This window comes from Geotrypetes seraphini, chromosome 13 (assembly GCF_902459505.1).
Source record: "Geotrypetes seraphini chromosome 13, aGeoSer1.1, whole genome shotgun sequence".
Taxonomy (NCBI): domain Eukaryota; kingdom Metazoa; phylum Chordata; class Amphibia; order Gymnophiona; family Dermophiidae; genus Geotrypetes; species Geotrypetes seraphini.
The window spans coordinates 63,303,385-63,320,689 of NC_047096.1; the positions used below are offsets into that span (position 1 = coordinate 63,303,385).

At 43.7% G+C, this 17,305-nt stretch overlaps 1 protein-coding gene across 2 annotated transcripts in view; it reads right to left on the bottom strand.

The window, feature by feature from the left end:
* Nucleotides 1-744: 744 nt before the first annotated feature.
* FBXL20 (F-box and leucine rich repeat protein 20) overlaps nucleotides 745-17,305 on the bottom strand; it is a 75,040-nt gene continuing 58,479 nt past the window's right edge. For both annotated transcript variants that reach the window (XM_033919024.1, XM_033919025.1), the window contains exons 2-15: nucleotides 13,434-13,495; nucleotides 12,812-12,866; nucleotides 12,267-12,341; nucleotides 11,545-11,639; nucleotides 11,364-11,432; nucleotides 10,195-10,290; nucleotides 9,784-9,910; nucleotides 8,704-8,778; nucleotides 8,177-8,307; nucleotides 6,845-6,905; nucleotides 6,168-6,212; nucleotides 3,696-3,752; nucleotides 3,276-3,488; nucleotides 745-2,768 (exon numbers count right to left, since the gene is read on the bottom strand). In XM_033919024.1, coding sequence (XP_033774915.1) covers nucleotides 2,661-2,768; nucleotides 3,276-3,488; nucleotides 3,696-3,752; nucleotides 6,168-6,212; nucleotides 6,845-6,905; nucleotides 8,177-8,307; nucleotides 8,704-8,778; nucleotides 9,784-9,910; nucleotides 10,195-10,290; nucleotides 11,364-11,432; nucleotides 11,545-11,639; nucleotides 12,267-12,341; nucleotides 12,812-12,866; nucleotides 13,434-13,495 — 1,269 coding nt within the window. In that variant the 3' untranslated portion in view covers nucleotides 745-2,660. The remainder of the gene's footprint in view (nucleotides 2,769-3,275; nucleotides 3,489-3,695; nucleotides 3,753-6,167; nucleotides 6,213-6,844; nucleotides 6,906-8,176; nucleotides 8,308-8,703; nucleotides 8,779-9,783; nucleotides 9,911-10,194; nucleotides 10,291-11,363; nucleotides 11,433-11,544; nucleotides 11,640-12,266; nucleotides 12,342-12,811; nucleotides 12,867-13,433; nucleotides 13,496-17,305) is intronic.

Here is a 17,305-nt window from a genome sequence, read left to right on the forward strand (position 1 = left end):
TCCTGAAAACCCGACTGGATTGCGGCCCTCGAGGAAGGACTTTGACACCCCTGATCTAGGGATTTCTAATTGCTCTAGAAAACACAAAACTTGGATGGGTCTGATAGGTGCTTTCAAGACCATGCAGGATAGCTGAATAAAAGACCTACCTGGTCTCCAAAGCTTGTGCAGTACCTTATTTTATCGAAGTCCACTAGAAGGTTTTGTTTAGACCAGTGGTTCCCAACCCTGTCCTGGAGGACCACCAGGGCAATCGGGTTTTCAGGCTAGCCCTAATATGCATTGAGCGGATTTGCATGTCTGTCACTTCCATTATATGCAAAACTCTCTCATGCATATTCATTAGGGCTAGCCTGAAAACCCGATTGGCCTGGTGGTCCTCTAGGACAGGATTGGGAACCACTGGTTTAGACCATCAAGGGTGGAAGGCTATAGTCCAGCGGAGAATCAAGACAGAAGGTAAATGGGATACAGTGTAAGAAAGAAAGTGGGTGTTTATTCTTAAGTACTGATTATTTATACAAAACACCTTCATATATTGAAGGCATCCCCATCAAACCTCAATCTTCCCCACATTTCAAGATTCAAGCAGAAGAGAAGATTTACCTCTTACTTTCATGTGTAAGTAATTCATACTAGGCCATGCAAAGGGTCAGTTCACCCTTAGTAGGCTATGTTCCACCCTCTGATCACCCAGTCCCCACCAAGGGTCACATACTGTCAACAGAGGAGCACAGAGATTAATTTGAGTGCTTGAAATCTGAGATGTCTTTAATAAAGTTGGTGTTTTCGAAGGCTGACATGTGCATGTAATTGCTACATTGATGAAGTTTGCTGCTGTAGCCCTGGTTAGTCCAAACTCAGCCTGCTTGTGTAGAATACTGGCATGTCACCTCATTCATTCAAACAAGGCCAAGCTGCTTCATGGCATGGCCCCAGAGGTGTGGCATGCTCACAAAGATTTACCCTCCCCCTACAAAAAAAAATCAAAATAAAAAAAGACCCCTTCAACAGAAAAATGCCTCATTATAAATCAATAAAGAACACTTTCAATAAATGAATAAAGTGCTTCACACATAGAGGGAATAGGAATGCTTAAGGGCAGCGCCAGGACTGAGCAAGGAGAAAACACCAATGCAAAAGCTAAGAGAACGCAAAGGGTTCAAGCTGTGGGGTCATTTCCAGTTCCACAAGCCCTACACATCCGCTAGTCTCAGTTGTTGTCAGGGTTCCAAGCTCTGCCTGACCTCTAGCCCCCAAGCCTTCATCTGTCAGCAGGAGTATTTACTATCATCTTACACTTATTTTTAATCTGGGGGGTGGATTAGAGGTCATAGGCCCAACTCATTGGAATACTAGACTAACAGTCCACTATTCTAGAAACTAGGAAGAGAATGAAGAGCTTGACTCACACAGGCAGGCAGAAAACAGAGGGTAGGAGTATTGATTGCAGTTTAGTTTCTCTCTTTAGTGTACATCCTTGACCACAGTGGGATTTCCAGCCCTCCCTGGAAGTAAGAAGCCTGGGTGGCGAGGTGCCCATGAAGCAGATATCCCTTTGGATTTACTTACACAAAGTCCTTTCTCCACGAGTCTGCTGCAGCTTCATACCAGCTCCTAATACATAAACACATCCAGTTCCACAATTCCTTTGGCTCTAGCCCTGTTATTTCTATGGAACGGGACTAGCAGTAGCAGAATGCACTGGGTTCGGATTAAAGACAAATCAGGCTTGAATCCATAATCCAGGGAGATGTAGCAGCAAGTTCGTACCACACTGTGTCTTTCACAGTTGGCCAGTGCTGAGCTGTGAGGGACAGGAGACAGGCTGCACCCCAAATGAACAGATCACACGTGTACATACAAATTTCAAGTGGCTATGCCCTACCTCCCCACAGCAATAAAATGGGACATCTGTAGATTCCTCCACTTTCCTCTGAGGAGGAGGTGTGGATGCCTGACAGACTGAATGGTAGCTCTGAAAATTCAACAGTCTCAAAAAAAAAAAAGTGCAAGTTACATATTTGAAGAAAGTAAATTTAAATAAAAAAAATTGATAAAGCAAATCTGGGCTGTTACAAAACACTATCATTACAAGGATGTAGAAATTGGTGAGCACAAGTACCAGGGAAACATAGACAAGGAGGGGGAGAGCCTTCCAGAGGAGCACAGCACAGGACTGCTCATTTCCTGCCCCTCCATTACACAGTGTTTATTCACAGCGCCTGCCCTCCCCCCCTTTCCCCATCAGCAGAACAACCCAGCAAGGGGGCTCACTGCGCTTTTAAAGGACAGTAACAGTGTAAGGGCTGCAGTTCACACATCCTGCAGCCCTCACCCAAGTGCTGTCTTCTGAGCATGCTCGGTAGGAATGGTTCAGCGTTTAGACCAATCCACTTGCAGAAAAAAAGTCAATTCACACCAGCCTCCCCCCCCTCCCCCATCACTTACACAATTCTCCAGGATTGGCTTGAACATATGTGTCTGTGTATGTCTGGGGTATCCAAGGAGGGGCAAGTGAGGGCAGAAACATCATCATGCCCCTCCTCCCAATCTTTAACTGGTGCTTACGAATGACACTGGGGTGATGGGCGTGTCAGCTGTGGTCCAAGCAGCCATCTGACAGACTCCGAGTGCAAGAAGGTGAGTGGGTCCCAAGGTCATAGAATGATGCAGCACCGGCAAAAACGCTGCCTGCTACCACCAACAGAGGGTGGCGGAGTCACAGGAGCAAAGTAGGCATGCACTTTAATATTAGGTAAGTGGGTCTGAAAGACAAAAGGTAATTTAACTGTCAACAATCAGGACAGAGCAGGTAACCTTCTTCTATCATACAGTTCAGTTTAACCCTTTAATTGGCAGATGGTGAAACAGCTGCTTTATGTAACGAGGGCAACAGTGCTAAGTAAACACGCATTTGGAGATGCAGATCTCCCATAAGAACCACAGAAGACACATGTTGCTTCTGAACAGCAATGTCAAATAAAGGGTTAAGAGTATAGTGCACATATACAAAACAAACACTATAAGATAAGCAGAAAGTCCACAGCCAGCTTCCTCACACAACCTTCATTAAGCAGAAGAGAGGAACACAGTTCTACAACACCTTATAGAAACTGGGAGGAACATCTGGTTCTCACGCATACAGGCCTCTGATCATTAATTAAATTCATCAGTATTCTAGCTTTTGACAGACAGTGTAAGCAAATATACTTTGGCTTAGAAGGTAGTTGGGAATATCCTAGACCCTCCAGAATGCTCATCTCACTCCTTACCCGCAGTCTCTTGATCCCAGCGCGAGTGATCTGCTGGCAGTCATACAGTTCTATCCTTTCCAGGCTATGACAGCTCTTCAAATGCTCTAAGGAGGCATCTGTGATCAGGGGGCAGTTATCAAGTTCAATCACTTCCAGACGGTCATGGGCACAGGCGCCATTTCCTAGGTGACGGATCCCATCATCTGTAATCAGCTCACAGTGTGATAAACTCTGCAGCCAAACATAAGCAGTACTAAGGCAGTGCAGGGCACAGGCCAAAATTTGGAGGACAGGGTGAGGGGACATCGGTAACTTCTGCTTGCATCAATATGGGAGATGGAGGAGGAAGGGTATGAGGTTAAAGATCAGGTGAAAATTATCGGTGCTGCCCACCCTTATGACAGAGAAGAACAGTAGCCCAGAGGAGACACAACTCACCAAAACCTGCAGGTGTGGACAGTGTATGGAGAGCTGGATGAGGGTGCTATCTGTGATCTGCAAGAAAAGGAACCAGACTGGATAAATAGAAAGAAAGCATCAATTTCTTCGCACTTTAATCTGCAAGAGCAGGTAGAGAAAGTGACAGCTTACGGTCTATTCAGTTTGCCCATCCACACCAACTGCTCGGCTCCACTATCCCTTACACTTTCTCAGTGTTCATCCCATGCTTTCTTGAATTCAGACACAGTCCTCCTCGCCACTATTTTCACTTAGAGGCTCTTCCATGCATCCACCACCCTTTCCTTAAAGAAATATTTCTTTAGATTAGTGCTTTTCAACCCTATACTCAGGGCATACCCAACCAGTTGGATTTTCAGGATATTCACAAGGAATATGCACGAGACGGATTTGTATACAGGAGGCAATGTATTCCTTGCAGATATCCTGAAAATCTGACTGGCTGGGTGTGCCCAAAAGACAACGTTGAGAACCACTGCCTGGAATTACTCCTACCCCTTTTTACCTTCATCCCATGTCCCTCGTTCTAGAACCTCCTTTCAACTGAAAAAGACTCATTTTCTGTGCGTTTATAACATGGAGGTCTCTATCATGTCTCCTTGCTCTTGTCTTTTTTCCAAAGTACAGTGGTGCCTCACATAACGAACGCCTCGCACAACGAACGCTGCACACAACGAACTTCATGTCTTGATTCACACAACGAACTTCGTTTCACACAACGAACTTCACACAACGAACTTCGTTTCACACAACGAACTTCGTTTCACACAACGAAGTCGCCCGAGCTGCCGATGTATGGCATCCTTCCGCGCAGGCACTGCAGGCAGTCGTTAGTCACTGCGCTTAACTGCCCTCTCTCACTGTATACAGTCGTCCTTTTAAGATAAACTCAATATTTTTTATATATCATGGCTTCTAAAAAAAGCAGGAAGGTGATTTCTGTTGAAATGAAACGGGAAATAATTAGAAGGAGTGAATGTGGGGTAAAACAGTGTGACCTCGTCACAGAGTTTGGCCTCAGCAAGACCACCATTTTCACCATTTTGACAAATTTATCTTTTTTTATGTCATCTTAGCATATTTTATGCTGCAGAACGAATTATTTTTTTTAACATGTATTGTTATGGGAAAACGCGTTTCACATAACGAACTTTTCGCATAACAAACTTGCTCCTGGAACCAATTAAGTTCGTTGTGTGAGGCACCACTGTATATATATTTAGATCTTGAAATCTAAATATTTGTCTCCATATGCTTTTTGATGAAGAACACTGACCATTTTAGGATGGAGTCGGCTCAGAACGCAGCCTTTGAAGGTGTGATCTCCAGAACTGCACTGTACTCCATATAACGTCTTACCCACTGGCCTAGCTGGGACTCAGTGAGGCCCTGGGCGGGAAGACCGAGATGGATCTCTCCCTCACATCCCCTTCACACTCAGCTACTTACTCATCCATGGGGGATCTCCACAGCTAAAGCATCAGAGAGAGTAGTAAAAGTTGCCTCTTTGGTCAGTAGTACCTTTCCTCAGCCACATCCTGCCCATTGGAAGCTACATTAGTGTGGCAAAATTCAGCAGAGGAAAAGGCCAGCCAGCTAGAGAGGCAGCCTTTAGTGGTCTCTGACGCTGTACCTGTGGAGGACCTAAGTAAGTAGCTGAGTCCAAGTGTGAGGGGGAAGAGGTGTTGGACCTTGGCACACTTAAGGGAGAGTCCAGCTGCAGGCAGCCCATACCATGAGGCAGCCCTGAGCTTATGCTAGGCTCACTCAATGGTAACTATGCCCCTGATCTCACCAGAGACTTGTAGAGAGGCACTATTGCCATCTTCTTCCTGCTGGCCATTCCTCTCCCTGTGCACACAAGTATCCTTTCTGGCTTTTGCCAACACCTTTTCTATCTGTTTGGTCATCTTAAGATCATCAGATATGATCACCCCTGGTCCCATTCTTTTTTTTTTATTTACTGAAGAAATTTACCCCCTACATCACCACCTCTTTGACCTATTAGACATTCCTCACTTGTTATTCCTGTTTCCAGCTCATTTATAAGTAAATATGATAAGAAGCAGCTGGTCCCAACAGATATCACTGGGGAACCCCACTGTCTAGCCTTCTATTTTCTATCTTTAAACCAGTTCTTAATTCACAGTAGGCCACTGCCCCTATCCTATGACGGTCTAATTTCCTCAGGAGGTGTTGAAGAGATATTTAGGCATCTGCAAAAAAGCAAACCTTTCCCTTTTGCTGTATTGGTTACAAAAATATTGAAAAGAATCAAACCAAAGAGCGATCCCTGTGGCTCACCACTAGTAATGTCCCTTTTCTCAGAGTGAACTCCGTTTACCATTTCATATACATGGGATGAAACAGGATGCAATGAAATGTAGATGGCAATTTAGAGAATTCTCACTGACAGGATCATGCAAACAGACATCAGGTGTGCTTACACACCTGCAAACACTCCTCCAAGTCCATCTTCTGCAGCTCATGACAGTTCTGTGAAGGGGAAGAGCAGAGGGGAACTGGTAAGCACTGAATACTGTCAGCTAAAGGGCAGTAACTTACAACTTAAACACCACAGGACTAGAAACAGAAGCCTCACTGCCTGTATGCTCAGGATCTGGACGCCCAGCAAAGTGCAGGAGATGTTATTGTCCAATCTGAGATTCCTCAATCAGCTTGAAGATTTCAACAACATGTAAGGCTGTTTTGCACCAAAGCGAGTACTGGCATGTATTCTGCTCATTATAGAAACATGATGGTAGATAAAGACCAAATGGCCTATCCAGTCTGCCCATCTACAGTAACCATTATCTCTTCCTCTCCCAGGCTATCTTGAATTCAGGCACAGTCTCTGTCTCCATCACCTCTTCCAGGAGACTGTTTCATGCATCTATCACCCTTTCTGTAAAAAAGTATTTCCTTAAATTATGTGGCAAATAGACATTTCTAACTTATTCTACGGAATATGTCTGGCATATGTAAGACCTGTACAGCTGGAAACAAAAAATAAAGGTTTTCTTCAGTCTTCCAACTGATGTTTCAACATAGAATTTTTTTTTTGAGACTTTCAGTTAACCTTAGACAAAGCAATAAAGGCTGGTGATGAAGTGAGCTGAAATACTCACTCTGGCCAGGGTGGTGAAACCCACATCTGTAAGCTGTGAACATCGGGCAACCTCTAATATCCTGAATGAGAAAGAAAGGGAGAGGGAGAAGCAGATTAGGGCTGGGATGGTCGGGCTAGCCATGGCTCCTCTGGGCTATTAGCAGGAAATCACAAGACTAGAAAGTGGATATACTCCTACAACGCGTGACCTCCAGGAACTACCCATTAAGACGAAAGGTACACACAGTTTCTTGAATCATCAAAGGACAGAATAACCAAACGGGCAACACTCCTGCTGGTTTTCAAAACAAAGATAGAGAAACAGGCTATTTTGAAGTTATATTTTGTGAAAAAGCAAGATCTGTTTTGTGACCAACGGGTAATAATTTTCCCTGTCTCTAGACAGACTCAGTTCAAGAGGAGGCAGTTCCTATTGCTTAAGCCAAAAGTCTTAGCAGTGGGTGTGACCCTTTTCTTAAAATTTCCTTTCAAGTGTCTTATCACATAAGCAAATGATATATGTGTTCTTAGATTCGGCCCAGATGGAAGATTTTATTAAAGATAAACCTTTGTTGAAAGTTTACAGCTTTTATTTTTTTCATTGTAGGAGGGAGTTTAGTGACAAAGTAAAGTAAGCCACAAATTATGCCTGCCAATGATGGTAATAATAGATTTAAATTTCCTAGACTGGGGCCTGGCAATCAGAGTGTGGCGCAGTGGTTAAAGCTACAGCCTCAGCACCCTCAAACCAACGCTGCTCCTTGTGACCCTGGGCAAGTCACTTAATCCCCCCATTGTCCCAGGTATATTAGACAGATTGTGAGCCCACCGGGACAGACAATGAAAACTGCTTGAGTACCTGAATAAATGCATGTAAACCGTTCTGAGCTCTCCAGGGAGAACGGTATAGAAAATTGAATAAATAAATAGATCATTGATGATGGTTATTTTTCCTTATTTGCTTTAAGTGTATTTGCTGTAAGTGTATTTGTTGATATTCATGAATATTTGTTATTTAATTGTAACAAATAAGATAAATAAAGAATTTAAAGAAGAAAGGTACAAAGATACACCTTTTCTATACTCCAGGAGGTAAGTTTCACATCCTTGTGGCTATACTCAAAAGAGCCTTAAGAACATAAGAACTGCCGCTGCTGGGTCAGACTGGTGGTCCATCCCGCCCAGCAGTCCGCTCACACGGCAGCCCTAAGTAAAAGACTGCCATCACTGTCACAGCATTAATGGCCTAGTATCTGAGCAGGATACTCCGCTCTCCCCTCATATTCTTTTTTTTTTTTTACTCTCTTGGGTCTACCAGCAGATACGCACAAACATAGACTGAAGACCTCACCTGAGCCGTGGACAGTTCTGTCCCAGGGCATTCAAGATTGCATCAGTTATGTTAGAGCACCCAGATGCACAGAGGGATTGTAATTTGTGACATCCTCGGCATATTGTGATCAGACCATCATCCGTTATTTGCTGCAGAAACAAAGCCCACCATAACAAATTAAGAAACAGCACAGTGGAGGAAAACACACATGATGACAGAGACCCTCTGGAATCACAGAATCTGAGAGATTCTTTACAACAGTGCACATGTGTTGGGATGCAGTACCTCAGTGGTTAGTGCTGCATAAACAAATCATGGGGGGGGGGGGCAGACAGAAATTAGCACCACTACTAACTGAGTCCAGAGATTCCCCAGGAAGGTGACAGGGCAAAGGGCAGGAAGTCTCATGGATACATCTACAAAGTTAAGCGGAAGCTAAACGTATACTGCAAAATGCAGCTGGAAACCAGAAATCCCCTACAACAGACTGACCAGCAATTACTAGAACAGGCCTGCGCATAAGAAGGTACTAGCTTAGAACTCACCGAGCAAGTCTGAAGGTTTAATGTCACTAATTCAGGGCACTGTCCTCCAATGTACTTTAGTGCATCATCCTCCAGCTAAGAGAGAGATAAAACAGCCACATGTAGTAATAAACAAAGGCACAGGAAGGAAGGAAAAACTGCATGGAGGAAAAGGACCAACACTGTATGTGACCATAATTTTTTTTTTTTTTCAGAGCTTAGGGAGACAAAAGCTGGAGTTGTGCAGTGAACAGGTTAAGACTAACACATCAAGCCCATGTAGGAATAAGCAGCAGTTGCTTTAGTAATTTCAAAGCTAAAAAAAAAAACTTGAAGAATTTCCAATGAGGGCAAAAGGTCATGAGGCATGACATTGCAAAGAGCTGAGTGAAACAATAATGTGAGAGATCTCAGTGGTCCCAGCTCCCTCTGGCACTGCCAGAAACTCATCTCATACACTCCTTGGCAAGGCAGCTGGCATTTAAAATACAACTGACTGTAATTCATAAAATTAATGCTGACAGGAGGAGAGAGGCAAGGGGCAGCAGGTGCCTCCTGGTGTACACAGTGCTTAATTTCAGCAAAATATGCACCTAATGAAATAAAAGAATTCTGCTGATGGGCCTAAATCAGAAGCCAGAGCTGTTCCTGGAATTCCTCTCACCTTAGGATCCAAATCAGTGCACTGCATGTAGGAGCAGACATCATTGCTCATCCTACATGGGAGCACTGGGAAAAACAGCTGGCAAGGAGCTAGCTGGCCATGTGTTCCAGTCAATAGTGCTTCATGTACATACAAAGCAAGGGTAGCATGGGTTGGAAAAGAGAGGAGTTGGCTTTAAACCCTGGTATTTCACTCTGGGTACCTACCTTTCTGTTGCTATCTTCTCTGTTATCTTTCATATATTAAGGTATCCTTCCATACAGCATCTGGATGAGGATCCCACTGGGGACTGCAACAGGCAATTTCCCTTTCATCCCCCATTTTATTTCTTTATTGGAGAAGTTTATAAAAAGGCAGAAGTCACCAGGAACTCTCCTGGTTTGGTCAGCAAGAGGGTACAAGAGTTATTCTCACATTCTTTTTTTTTTTTTTCATACCTGTGTGCATCCTTTAAGGAAGAGAGCTTTCAGCCCCCCACAGCCCTTCACCAGTGCTTGGATGCCATCCTTTGTCACTTGGTCACACCAGGAGATATTCAGCTGTTCCAGCAGCGGACAACCCTCACTGCCAGGATGAAATGAAAAAGAATGTGGACAATGAATCAAAATGTCTTCTGCAAGAGGAAGAATTCAGTCCATAGGTCACTCTGCTGCTCTCCTGTTAGAGAGGCCAGAGGATACTGGCCCAGTGCAAAGATAATGGGGGAAAAGCATCAATTATCATATTTACTTCTTACCTGCACCTTCATTTCTCATACATGGCCCCCTCCTGATACCTTCTCAATCATGTTACAGTCTTTCCAACACAACATATGCATGTGGGTTGTGTCAGTCACAGCATATTCCTACCTCAGGGCTTTCAAGGACAGGTTGGTAATGGATGTGCAGGAAGCCAGGTCCAGTTGCCGAAGCTTGGAGCAAAACTTACTGAGACTGGCACATGTCCTGAAAGGGAGGAGAATGACAATGATATGTAATGAACTGTAGTGTGGCACAGTACTCAATCCACAAAACCAAAAGCATATTCCTGCTCCAGGCTGTGCAGTGAAACAACACTAAATCGCCAACACTCACAAAGTAAAATCAGAAGCCATCCAGTGCCATGAATTGAAGCTTGAGGGCTCACGGATTTTGGCCAGGATTTGATGTTTCTCAGAATGCATTTTGCACAATTTCAATGTTACTCTGTAATGTTACTGCAGTCACCCACCTGCAGCCAAATCACCGTGCAATGAATTATTCATTCGCTATTTATTTGTATTGTTTTTATGATTGTTTGGGGTTTGTTTGTTTTTTTAGGATTCTGTAGGATTTCAGCTCCATTACGTTTTTAGTTTCATTTGTTCAACTCATTTCTGATGTTTGTTGTTCCCAGCTTAATATTTTATAACTTTCTCAATTGTTGTGCTTATAAGTAAGCACAGCTTACTTATAAGCACAACAATTGAGTGATTTCTGCATTTCAATACACGTCTCTTTATCGCTCATTCTTGTGAATTGTTTCAAGCGCTACCCCTTGTTTATATAAGATTTTATAACAGCATAGGATATAAAGGTTTTTTAAAACAAAACTACTGGTACTTTGGAACTACGCATATTGTCCTATTCCAAAACACTTCCACAGTATAATGATATTGAAGGTGCCTTAAGACATGCAGCATTCTCTCAGTTGTTCGTTCTTACTTCGGGTTTCCATAGCACTGAATCATTACACAGCCATTACCCTACATCTTTATGAGCAATCAGACTTCCACAGAATTACCACAGCCACATTTAGAAATGTTCTCAGATGCCCTTCAATTATTTATTCCTATTGGATTCATCCAACCCATCACTGCAGGGTCAAACAATTAGCAACAATCCCATAACTAAAGATGCATATCCAGTGTGCACAGTAAGTACTTAGAACCCAGGCATTCACACCAGAGGACTATCAAATAGTACAATTTTGCTCCTAGGCTAGGTACATGCTTTGCTGCCTTCTTTGCCTACTCCTGCCCATACAGCAGCCAACTTACTCGTTAGTGATCTTGGTACAACCATTGAGGCTCAGCACTTCAATGTTCCTGCAGTTCTGTGCAAAGGTTCTTCGTGATGAGTGCACAAGAAAGAGAGAAAAAGACAACAGAAAGATTACAGCAAGGCCAAAAGATGAACCATGCAAGCGGTGTGTAAAGGCATGCAACCCACCAGCCATACCTTAGAGCACTGTCTCCCACACCAAGGCATCCACGCAGGCTCAGCTTCCTTAGGAAGCCCCCACATCGCTTAGAAATATTTTCCACCACTCGGCCCTGGGGAAAGAAGAAAAAAAGACTTTCTTAAACGGATATCCTGCTCTCTCAGTCAAGCACTGGGTTCTCCCAGCAGTAATTGGTATTTGTCCCCAGTTCTTTCAAATAATATTTAGAATTTTGCCTCATGTGTTACAAAATTTTTATACACTGAGATTCATGTTCTATTCCTACAATCGCTTTTCATGCCAAGATGGCTGCTGGGAATGGTACACATGAAATGATTTCACACAGTGTATGCCTGAAGAGACTTCAAAGTGATCCAGGCTGGAAATATTCAAAGCTTTGGGCTCTGCTTTTCACAGAACACACTGAAATGTTTCTAAGAGAAAAAGAGAGGCTTAACATGTCACAAAGGGAGAACAAGACTCATTGATCTCAATGTGGTATGTGACATGGAGACTCATTTTCAAAGTACTTAGACACACAAAGTACCATTAGCATCCAATGACAGTTCTTTGAAAATAAGCCCCATAATTAACCCACCTCATTCATGGAAGACTCATAAAAACATGACACAGGCTCCATATTCTCCTGGGTGAGGCAGCTCTAGCTGAGCAATTTCTCTCTACCAGGCTGCAATTATATTTTTACAAGATAAACAGGTCTGTGTGTCACCTATCATACCTCGATGTCCCGTTGGAAATCAAATAGGTCAATCCTCTGCCAGTTACTGCCATCCAGAGCCAGAACGTTCCAGGCCTTCACAGGAGTAAAGAAAGCAATGAGTTTCAGTGGAAGTGATGTGAGCCCACTCCAGCCTTAGCCCTGGATATAAGCACTAAGAAACCAAAACACAGTGGAGAGAGAGCAAGCAGGTCCAGGGGTTTCTATCCCAGCCCTTCTGGTTGACTCCATGAGAATACAATCAATATCAATGTGATTTTAGAATAGAGGAAACCACTAATGCTTTAGGGCAGGGGTGTCCAATGTCGGTCCTCGAGGGCCGCAATCCAGTCGGGTTTTCAGGATTTCCCCAATGAATATGCATGAGATCTATTTGCATGCACTGCTTTCATTGTATGCTAATAGATCTCATACATATTCATTGGGGAAATCCTGAAAACCCGACTGGATTGCGGCCCTCGAGGACCGACATTGAACACCCCTGCTTTAGGGGAACTGAATGAATTAAGCACCCTAATCCCCCCCCAACAAGCCATGGTCTTTACCCTGGAGACTTGAGCGCATCGGCATAGAGTAACCACATCCAGGAAGGAGAAGATTCTGTGAAAACACAAAACACACATGAGAAATACACTGTGCTTCATGAAGCCATAGACTGTGGGGCTTGGGAGGACTTCCAAGCGTAGAAGATTCATGATGAGATAGCTGGCCCCATAGTGAGCATCACTTCTACTTTCTACACCACCGACAATACAAACCCTGCCCTGGCAGGGGCATTACCCATGCCCACCAGACTTCTGCATCAGCTGTTCAGCTAGGATCAAAACTCACTGCCATTTGTAAAATTGAGCAAACTCTACACCTGCCCTTGCGTTGTTCTTGTGCACAGAAGGGCAATCTGGAACAAAATGACCATAAATTTACTTCCAGCACTAAGTCTGAAGAAAGAGGTGAAGCACAGCGAACGCACTGCAGATAATAAAGGTGGGAAATGGAGAAGATGGGCATTGGAACCTTAGTACCAATATTACCTCTGCATTGAGGGAAAGAGGGTAGGTGGTGTATGTTGACGAAGGCACCCTCTTCCTCCCAGGCCAGCTGTGCTCCTCCTCTGCGAGCAACTTCCCTGGCATCCCACCTTCCCCCTTACTCAGTGTATTTCCTTACCTGAGCAGCAATTCCTTAGGAAGTTTTTTGTTGATCAGAGCCTCATCATTGTTTGAGAACATCTGCAAAACAACAGAAAAGAGGAAAGCTTTGACCTTCCTGTCCATATGTATTGTGTCTCATTTATAAAACAAGAAATTGGGGGAACCACAGGGATGACAGCCAAACATAGTGGAGTCAGCTTTCAGCTGTGCAGGAACCAAATCAAATCCATCCTAAATACCAGATTTTACCACAATAGTAGTTTCTGCCAAATGTGGTCTCTGAATTCTGTCCCAACCAGTCCATTGTTTTGTCTGTTTTCTTTCAAAAACCACATGCTCATCCTGGAGAGTCAACTTTCCACACCCTGGACTGTAAAAGAGCTCTTGCCTGCTACCTAAATTTCACCAAATCACATAGTACTACAGTATAATCTCGTTATAACAGACTTCAAGGGACCTGGAAAAACGGTCCGTTATATCCAGAATTGCATTTTAAAAAAACTTAATAACGTAAGAATTGCCGCTGCTGGGTCAGACCAGTGGTCCATCCTGCCGGGCAGTCTGCTCACACAGCGGCCCCCAGGTCAAAGACCAGTGCTCTAAATGAGTCCAGCCTCACCTGCGTACATTTCAGTTTAGCAGGAACTTGTCCAACATTATCTTGAAACCCTGGAGGGTGTTTTCCCCTATAACAGATTCTGGAAGAGCGTTCCAGTTTTCCACCACTCTCTGGGGTGAAGAAGAATTTCCTTATATTTGTACGGAATCTATCCCCTTTCAATTTTAGAGAGTGCCCTCTTGTTCTCCCTTCCTTGAAGAGGGTGAACAACCTGTCTTTATCTACTAAGTCTATTCCCTTTAGTATTTTGAACGTTTCGATCAAGTCCCCTCTCAGTCTCCTCTTTTCAAGGGAGAAGAGGCCCAGTTAACATAGAAACATAGAAATAGACAGCAGATAAGGGCCACGGCCCATCAAGTCTGCGCACTCCAATGACCCTCCCTATCTATCTTTGCGGATAGATCCCACATGTCTGTCCCATCTGGCCTTAAAATCTGACATGCTGCTGGCCTCAATAACCTGAAGTGGAAGACTATTCCAGCGATCAACCACCCTTTCGGTGAAGAAGAACTTCCTAGTGTCACCGTGCAGTTTCCCGCCCCTGATTTTCCACTGATGCCCCCTTGTTGCCGCGGGACCCTTGAAAAAGAAGATATCCTCTTCCACCTCGATGCGACCTGTGAGGTACTTGAATGTCTTGATCATATCTCCCCTCTCTCTACGTTCCTCGAGTGAATAGAGCTGCAACTTCCCTAACCGCTCCTCGTATGGGAGCTCCTTGAGTCCCGAGACCATCCTGGTGGCCATTCTCTCATTGTATGGCAATTCCTCCAGCCCCTTAACCATTTTAGTCGCTCTTCTCTGGACCCTTTCGAGTAGTACCGTGTCCTTCTTCATGGATGGCGACCAGTGCCGGACGAGGTACTCCAGGTGAGGGCACACCATGGCCCAGTATAGTGGCATGATAACCCTCTCCGATCTGTTCGTGATCCCCTATTTAGGTCAACTTGAAACAACGTTCAATCAATGAACAAAAGTCACTGCACAACCATATCAGCAACATCAAGAACAAAACTCAGCAAAACATTGGTATGGCACGAAATGATTGCAAAACCAGAACACTAAAAGATGTTCTAAAGCAGTGGTTCCCAACCCTGTCCCGGAGGACCACCAGGTCAATCAGGTTTTCAGGATAGCCCTAATGATTATGCATGAAGCAGATTTGCATACCTGTTACTTCTATTATATGCAAATCTCTGATGCATATTCATTAGGGGTATCCTGAAAACCCAATTGGCCTGGTGGTCCTCCAGGACAGGGTTGGGAACCACTGCTTTAGAACATCTTTTAGTGTTCTGGTTTTACAGCATTACATCATACTGTACTGGAAAGAAAAATACTCTTGTCATTTTCTTCTGGGCTGCATTTTGATACTATATCACCTGTATGCCACACGCCTTGTAGGTGGAGCCTGCATATCCGTTACAGCTGAAGAAAATTACAGCTAAAAGAGGCTCTCGGGACCAAAATAGTTGTCCGTTATATCCGAAAGTCTGTTATATGCGAGTCCGCTATATCCAATGATTTTCTGTATTTTATAATGGCCTCGTCCGCTATAGGCAAGGTTCCGTTATAAGCGAGTCCGTTAAAACAAGATTATATTGTACAACTCAACCATTTGTCTCCTTTGTCCCTAAGCAGACTATCTGTTGCTGACTAATGGACTGTATATTCTTTGCATATTCTCAGGCTAGGCTGATGCTGGATGGCCATGTCACTGCTCATGTACGAGCTATGGCCACTTCTATTGCCCATTTGCACACCCCACTTCCACTGCAGGACATCTGCAAAGTGGCCACTTGGTCCTCATTCAACACATTTATTTATTTATTATTATTGCTTAGATCAGCATTCAAGAAAGGACAGTCAGTTTGGTCAGGCAATTTGTGAATATTTGTATTTTTCCCTCTCCCCCTTTTTGTCTCTGGTCATTGTTTCTTTTTGTTTATGCATTCCTGTAATGATTCTTTTTTTTTTTTTTTTTTTTTGTTCCCTGTTTTAATAAATATGCTTTTTGTAAATTTATTGTAAACCACTTAGACCTTATGATAGGCGGCATATCAAATAAATAAATAAACTTGAAACCACTGAAGGATAGTTTCTAATGCGAGGACACAGCCAAGGAGGCACTTTTGAAGACTAAAACAGATCAAGCCCTTGAGATGTGGAGGTGTCTCTGCTAGGCAGAATTATGGCCTCATTCAATACTACAGTCAGCACTAAAACCTAGTTATACGTTAATAAATGTAGCACAACACTGTTAGTAAGTAAACATTTCTAATGAATGCTCTCATGTAAAAACAATAGGTTAGAAAGTGACACAGATTATTTAATTACTTTTACAGCTCTGTGAAGATTCAAGCAAGGTCATATTAGCCCTGAAGAAACGGCTTAGTGCTGTGCAAAGTTGGCATTTTAACAGACTGCTTTAAACACTCACAGTGGTTTCAGTTGCAAAATATCTCAGCCCTCAATTATTTTAAACTTCAACAGCGAGTTGTCACTCTATGGAAGTTTTTTAGCCAATGATGTGGAGGTGCTGGTTTGAGCTTGAGCTCTGCCAATAAAACCTGAGGCTTTTTCTTCCATTTGAGCAGACTCTCTGCTACCTTTAAGTGGAGGGTTGGTTTTGTGGTGTGTTTTTTTTGCACTACTTTATTTATATTTCCTCATTCACCTTTTGCAATATTGTAGTTAGCTCCTTTAACCCTGCCACCAGCAGGGGAGAAGGAGCAAATTCCTGCTAATGCAGCAAGTAGCATGTTGATACGTTTTCTTAAGTAAGGGACATTGGGGACTTGTATACCGCCTTTTGTGGCTTTGACATTCAAAGCGGTAGGCACTGGAGGATTAAGTGACTTGTCCAGGGTCACAAGGACCAGCACTGGGATTTGATCTCACAACCTCTGGGTGCAGAGGCAGCAGCTCTACCAGTGAGCCACACCTTCAGTCTGTCTTAGTATTGCAATTCTTATATTCTTATGTGAGCCAAGCATACACCAATCAAGCCATTGTGACATCACTGATGAAGCTGGCTCTTAGGCATTGGTGGAATGAGGCATTATGACATCACAGTCTTAGCTCTGGAATGTTGCTACTCTTTGGGTTTCTGCCAGGTACTTGTGGCCTGGGTTGGCCACAGAATACTGGGCTTGATGAAAGGGAATGGGGATTTGTATACTGCCTTTTTGTGGCTTTGGCATTTCAAAGCTGACATTCAAAGTGGTGGGCACTGGAGGATTAAGTGACTTGCCCAGGGTGACAAGGAG